This window comes from Squalius cephalus (assembly GCF_949319135.1).
Source record: "Squalius cephalus genome assembly, chromosome: 18".
Lineage (NCBI taxonomy): Eukaryota > Metazoa > Chordata > Actinopteri > Cypriniformes > Leuciscidae > Squalius > Squalius cephalus.
Window position 1 is genome coordinate 8,169,036 of NC_137139.1, and position 7,095 is coordinate 8,176,130.

The 7,095-nt window shown below is 43.5% G+C and overlaps 1 protein-coding gene across 5 annotated transcripts in view; it reads right to left on the reverse strand.

Annotated features, from left to right (window-relative positions):
• The window catches only part of cpeb2 (cytoplasmic polyadenylation element binding protein 2), a 38,807-nt gene extending 32,518 nt beyond the window's left edge, over positions 1–6,289 (reverse strand). For all 5 annotated transcript variants that reach the window (XR_013818947.1, XM_079848472.1, XM_079848471.1 and 2 more), the window contains exon 1: positions 4,910–6,289. Coding sequence is in view for 4 of the 5 variants with exons in the window: in XM_079848472.1 (XP_079704598.1) it covers positions 4,910–5,740 (831 nt within the window). In the remaining variant the exon portion in view is untranslated. The remainder of the gene's footprint in view (positions 1–4,909) is intronic.
• Positions 6,290–7,095: the final 806 nt, after the last annotated feature.

The window sequence follows — 7,095 nt, forward strand, 5'->3', positions numbered from 1 at the left end:
AAGAAGATTTAAAGCTTTACATCTCTCACTCCACATCTCGTGAAGAAAGTGGCGACAACACACACTCACTTTATCCTAGAAAATAATGTAGAAACACACATGAATGCACTCCTTCGTAAAGCGTCCACTCCAAACAATGACAAAAAGAAACAAATTTTCATTTCCAGCAGGTGTTGTCATTGCATTGTGTGCACAACTCTCCCCAAATGAGAGTCCCACCCATCTCCGTAATGTCTTTGTGTGTAATTGGGTAATGGCCTGAGTGTGTGTGTGTGTGTGTGGGTGGGTGTGCGAGACTGCGTGCACATACAATCTGGTTGAGTGTTTAAGGGATAGTGAGAGATAATTACCACTGATGGCGTCTAGACACTGGAAAGATGTTGAGAGCTATGCAGCAAGTAGTGAACCACATCCCAGAGCCTGCGTTGGCAGTCTGACGTGTGTGTGCGACAGCAGAAATGTATCAGCCAGTAGAGCTGAAGCTGTACTGCTTTACGTTATTCAAACATACAAAAGATCAAAGAATCAAAATGTGAAGTGTCCCAAACAAGCGAGTTGTGGCATTTCAACTTGCGGCAATAATACGGGTTACATCCAAGAGTTTAGGCAGTCGACTTACTGACATTCTGCCCTATCATACTGACTTCACTGGCAGCATCTGTGTACAAACGTGCGCTGCAAAAACGATCTAATGAGCCGGAACAAAACAGTAGAAATTGTGGTGCTAATCTAACATATACTGTATTTACTATGTTTTACTACAGTGACCGCCAACTACGGCTCATGCCTGCTACAGACTGTGTGATTTCGGCCATCCTATAAGATCATTACAAATCACACTGTGGATCTAATAAACGTATGTACGACATGTACACTCACCTAAAGGATTATTAGGAACACCTGTTCAATTTCTCATTAATGCAATTATCTAATCAACCAATCACATGGCAGTTGCTTCAATGCATTTAGGGGTGTGGTCCTGGTCAAGATAATCTCCTGAACTCCAAACTGAATGTCAGAATGGGAAAGAAAGGTGATTTAAGCAATTTTGAGCGTGGCATGGTTGTTGGTGCCAGACGGGCCGGTCTGAGTATTTCACAATCTGCTCAGTTACTGGGATTTTCACGCACAACCATTTCTAGGGTTTACAAAGAATGGTGTGAAAAGGGAAAAACATCCAGTATGCGGCAGTCCTGTGGGTTAAAATGCCTTGTTGATGCTAGAGGTCAGAGGAGAATGGGCCGACTGATTCAAGCTGATAGAAGAGCAACTTTGACTGAAATAACCACTCGTTACAACCGAGGTATGCAGCAAAGCATTTGTGAAGCCACAACACGCACAACCTTGAGACGGATGGGCTACAACAGCAGAAGACCCCACCGGGTACCACTCATCTCCACTACAAATAGGAAAAAGAGGCTACAATTTGCACAAGCTCACCAAAATTGGACAGTTGAAGACTGGAAAAATGTTGCCTGGTCTGATGAGTCTCGATTTCTGTTGAGACATTCAGATGGTAGAGTCAGAATTTGGCGTAAACAGAATGAGAACATGGATCCATCATGCCTTGTTACCACTGTGCAGGCTGGTGGTGGTGGTGTAATGGTGTGGGGGATGTTTTCTTGGCACACTTTAGGCCCCTTAGTGCCAATTGGGCATCGTTTAAATGCCACGGCCTACCTGAGCATTGTTTCTGACCATGTCCATCCCTTTATGACCACCATGTACCCATCCTCTGATGGCTACTTCCAGCAGGATAATGCACCATGTCACAAAGCTCGAATCATTTCAAATTGGTTTCTTGAACATGACAATGAGTTCACTGTACTAAAATGGCCCCCACAGTCACCAGATCTCAACCCAATAGAGCATCTTTGGGATGTGGTGGAACGGGAGCTTCGTGCCCTGGATGTGCATCCCACAAATCTCCATCAACTGCAAGATGCTATCGTATCAATATGGGTCAACATTTCTAAAGAATGCTTTCAGCACCTTGTTGAATCAATGCCACGTAGAATTAAGGCAGTTCTGAAGGCGAAAGGGGTCAAACACAGTATTAGTATGGTGTTCCTAATAATCCTTTAGGTGAGTGTATGTAGACTGTACGATGATGACACCTATTGAATCGAAGGCTACGACGCAAGTTGGTGTAGAAGAATAAAACGTCATCAGCATGTGCTAGTGGTGAACAAATAGAGCAAGATGAATCGCAGTTGTGGTTTTTATGTGCATTGAAAAAAAGAGTGAAAGGGGAGAATATGGCAAGGGAAAAGAGGCCAACTTGGGATGCTAATTTTGAAAATGGAGCTTGAGGAAAGTAGTTTTAGCGCCATGTCGCGTTGATCAATACGGCATTTCATGTTGCACTTTTATTGGCTAGTCAGTAGACGTCTGTCATAGGACTCTATTCATATGCAATCACAGGTGAGCATTTATTGGCTGTTTAACTACAGCTTTAAATATGGCCCATCCAATCATAATTTAGAATCAGATCTATTTATTTTATAATATAAGGTTTACTGTATACAGAATGTTTGATTTTGAACTCAAGTGTTACATAATGCAATGCCATTTTTATCATTAATTTGTTATGATTATGAATTATCTCATCTGTTGGTTTATGTCCATCAAATTCCAACTAAAATGTGCAAATAATGAATTGAGATGAAGTATCTTTAATTTTTAAGTACTTAATTGTCAAAAAAATAAAAATAAAACGTGTATCACCACATAATCCATATGTTTTGTTTAATTCATGTGAATTTATTGTAAAATGTCATTTATTCCTGTGATCAAAGCTGAATTTTCAGCATCATTACTCCAGTCTTCAGTGTCACATGATCCTCTAATATGAGGATTTGATGCTCAAGAAACATTTCTGATTATTATCATTGTTTAAAAAACAGTCGTGCTGCTTCACATTTTAATATATTTTGTGGAAAAAGTGACACAATTATTTCAGGATTCTCTCATTTCATTTATTTGAAATAGAAATCATTTGTAAAATTATAATAGTTTAGTGTCACTTCAATTTAATGCATCCTTAATGCTCTTCCTGACCACTTCCCATGACTCAGATGGTGTTATAAGATTATGGTCATACCTCTCACACCTAATAAATACATACATACAAAATTCTCGACTCCTGAAAAAGGGCGTCTCCAGCTTAGCTGCGATATCATGCTAAAAGACATTTACTCTTAACAGCTGTTAGACCAGCATGACTTCAGATGTACAAATATCCCAGTGACAGATATAGGGCCACTCCTAAACCATGTGACCATCTCTACCCCACCCCCACAAGACCAAACCCACACAGGCCTAGAATACTTCACCGCCAGATACCCAGATATCAGATCTGCGGCGACGCAACCAGCTTTTGTAAATGGCATAATGCCTCCAAAGCGCTGTTCGTTGCATGTGAGTGTACTAACAGATGATCGAGTCTTTTTACCAACACAATAAAAGATATGCTGCAGTGCGTATTTATTGTTTTTGTATTTTTGCGGTACTTCATCTCACATCTCATCAAGCTCAGTTCAGGTTGCAAATGCACAATACGGATATAATAGAATATCATTTATTCGGTGCTGTTGCAGATTCAGTAGCGACGCAGCACAGCAAACACTGTCATAAACGTGGAATATCTAATATAATAGCAAAGAAATGCTGAGATGTAAAGGAATAGTCACATTCACCAAAATGGCCACCATGCCATATTAGTGAAATGCCAGTGCAGAGTGAAGCTCGGACTGCAGATTACTGTAATAACAGCTTTCTCAGACAGCGCTGCAGTTCAGCAGGGTGTTGACATCTCGAAGCTCTCGATGGGAGATTTCGCTGAGTGCCCCACAGGTCAAGACATCCCTGGAATGTCACGTGAAGCCCTTCAACATTGTTACCAGGACTCGTGCTCGATGAGCCGCTGTCCCCCTCCAGAGAACAAGTGGAAAAACACACTACTGTTTTCTCTATCACTGCATTATGCAGAGTGCAAATCAACTACTTTTGCCAAAAACGTGCAGTATAAACCCAGAGCAAGCTGTTTTCAGTGTCCCACAATGCACTGAACTAGGCCTGACCTTGCATTTCCACTGCGACTCATTATTTGATTGCACTACCACAAGTTATTTTGACATTACACCAAACTGCATTAAGAAGCACAAAATGACAGTTGTTATTTTGGAGATTATAACTGAATGCCATTCTCAATGTTTCATACTGCAACGTAGGATACTAAACATTTACTGTTGCATAACGGGATCGCTAAGATTCTGGAGCCGTATTGGATTACTTTTATGATAGATGGATGCGCTTTCTGGGCGTCAAAATCTAAGGTACCGTTCACTCCCATTATAAAGCTTGGATGAGCCAGGACATTAAATATAACTCAGATTGTGTTCGGCTGAAAGAAGAAAGTCATATACACCTAGGATGCTTGAGGGTGGGTAAATTATGGGATACTTTTTTATTTCTGGGTGAACTAAACCTTTAATGTTTTTTATTTTTATAAGTCTCTTCTGCTCACCATGGCTGCATCGATCAAAAATACAGTAAAATTGTTAAGTATTACTATTATGTTTTATTATTACAACTTTATAAACATGCTAATACTAATTACAATACTAATTTTTATCCTGCAATCCTACTAAGCAGGACACAGTGCTTTAGTAAGATAGTAGCATTTGTATTCAACGCGCACACGTCACAATGGCTTCACTCACTGAGCGCTGCATTATGACGCAAGAGCAGACGTTCCGAGGCCGCGATTGCGTCACAATGACAGTTTAACAGCCTTTAGAATTCTGTGAATTCTATAATTTACTACGTATGTACGCGTTTTCTACGCCATATACAGTACGTGTGTAGTTGAACTGAACGGGCGATGAATCGAGGCCGGTGCGCTCACCTGGTGGTGGTGGTTGTAGTTGTTCCTCTGCTGCAGAAAGGCGCCCTGCTGCGGGGGAATCTGCGGGCTGACCGGGGACCGGCGGCTCTGCGGAGGCTGCGGGGGGACGTTGATCTGCGGGGGAAAGGGGCTGCTAAACCCCTGCACCGGGCACGGGTTGGCCGAGAAGCTCTGGAAGAAGCCGGGGTTAATAGAGGAGGGGATGCCCGGGTAGAAGTTGTCAGGCTCGGTGGTGGGGATCGGGTTTATTGCGTTCGCGGAACTGGAGACGGGCGGTGGAGGGGAGCTCGTCTGAACGGACCACGGCGTCCCGAAAGCGGGCAGGGTTGGGGAAGCTGAGCCGCCGCCACCCCCGGGGTTCTGCATCTCCGGGAAAGCGGCCGCGAGCATGTTATTGCCGCCGGTGCCGTTGTTGATGTGGTGCGCGCTGGGGGACTCCATCGGGATCTTCACCTTAGACGATGGCGCATCGGTGTCCAGGCCCGTGGAAGAAGAAGAGGAGGAGGAGGAGGAGGAGGAGGAGGAGTACGGCTGCTGCTGCGGAGGATCACCCTGCTGATGTATGTTCCGGTCGTGCTGAAGGTCACCGGCTGTCTGTGCGTGACCTACAGCGGAGAAACTGGACTGAGAGGCTGTCAACCCCGCAGGCTCATCCTGCATGTTGCGCTGATGTGACGGGAAAAGAGGGGACACCAGAGGCGAGCTGCTGGCGCGCACCGGAGACGGGCTGGAGTAGGGTGTGAACGCGCCTCCGCCGAACAGTGTCGAGCTGCTGCTGCTGCTGCTGCTGATGTTCGCTGTCTGCAACAAGCCGAACCCGTAATCACCCATTTAATTGCGTCAAAAACAGCGCAGCTTTCCTATTCCCAGGCCTGGTCTGGAACAATAAGAGACGCGCAGTGTCCTATAACTTCCTAAAGCCTGATTGGGAGCGAGAGAGGAGGAGCTTTCGGTCGAGTCGGTCACCTTTTTTGCACACTATAAATATTGTTCGCGGATTTAATTGTCTGCGGCTTTTTTTAGCCGTTCTAGCCGTCCGTCCGTCCGACCGACCGCGCATCCCCCTCCTCGCGTTACCGGCTGATCTGATGCTGCGGCACAGGATTAAAACTCCTGCATGCGCGTCACAGCCGCGTCACAATGCGTGCGCGACCCCGCCTCCCTCCCAGCCGCAGAGTAGAGAGAGCCGCAATGTGCGCGTCACTCATTCATTATTCAGGAGGTGCAGCAGAGCAGAGCTGAGAGCAGTCCGCCCGGTGTCCTGGACGCTGCTGAGCTTTGACACGGACTGTCGGAAATATGGCAGCTGTTTGGCCAACTGCTCATGCGGGTGTCTTCCAGTCTTCTCTCACCTTTAGCCTTTATAATCTGCCGCCGAGGCCACTCAGCCTATGCGCATGGCTATAATAAACTGCTTACTGTGCATAATGAACATTCACATCTCATATTACAGGGCGGGCCTTCCTGATCCTTGATACAACATTTGGATAATGTTAGCGCATGGCAGTATAGCATAGAGCTAGGCTACATATGTGTATTCTACAGTGTTGCTATATTATAGGCTACTATTTAGCTAGGTAGGCCTATTTAGTAGCCTATTGTATATATAGCCCTAGTGTAGGTTAGTGTATTCTATATAATGTACTATAGAATATACATTATACATTTGGTATTTAGTACATAGTCAGTACTGTAGTGCCCTATATATTATGCAGTTGTTTATTATTTAATAATATTGTGTAGTGTATAATTATGTGCTATAGATTACACCATAGTATTCAGTACATATTATGTAGTATTGTATATTATATGTAGTGTAATAGTATGCAGTCGTTTAAGTATTTCGTATATTGTGTAGTGTACAGTCTATACATTGTATAGTGTACACTACAACGCCATAGTATAGTGTATTCTATAGGCTATAATGTACTATACAATATAGATTATATGATAACACTTTATTTTACTGTGTCATTGTTACATTGTTACATGAACTTACTGTAGTAATAACAGTAAATTGTGCATAATTACATGCAACTAAACCTAACCCTAACCCTAACCTTCATGTTGTTACACAGTACTTAAATGTATAGTTACACTGTAACACGGACACCATAAAATAATGGGTTACACTTTATTTGAAGGTGTCATTGTTACAGTGTAATTATATATTTAAGTACTGAGTA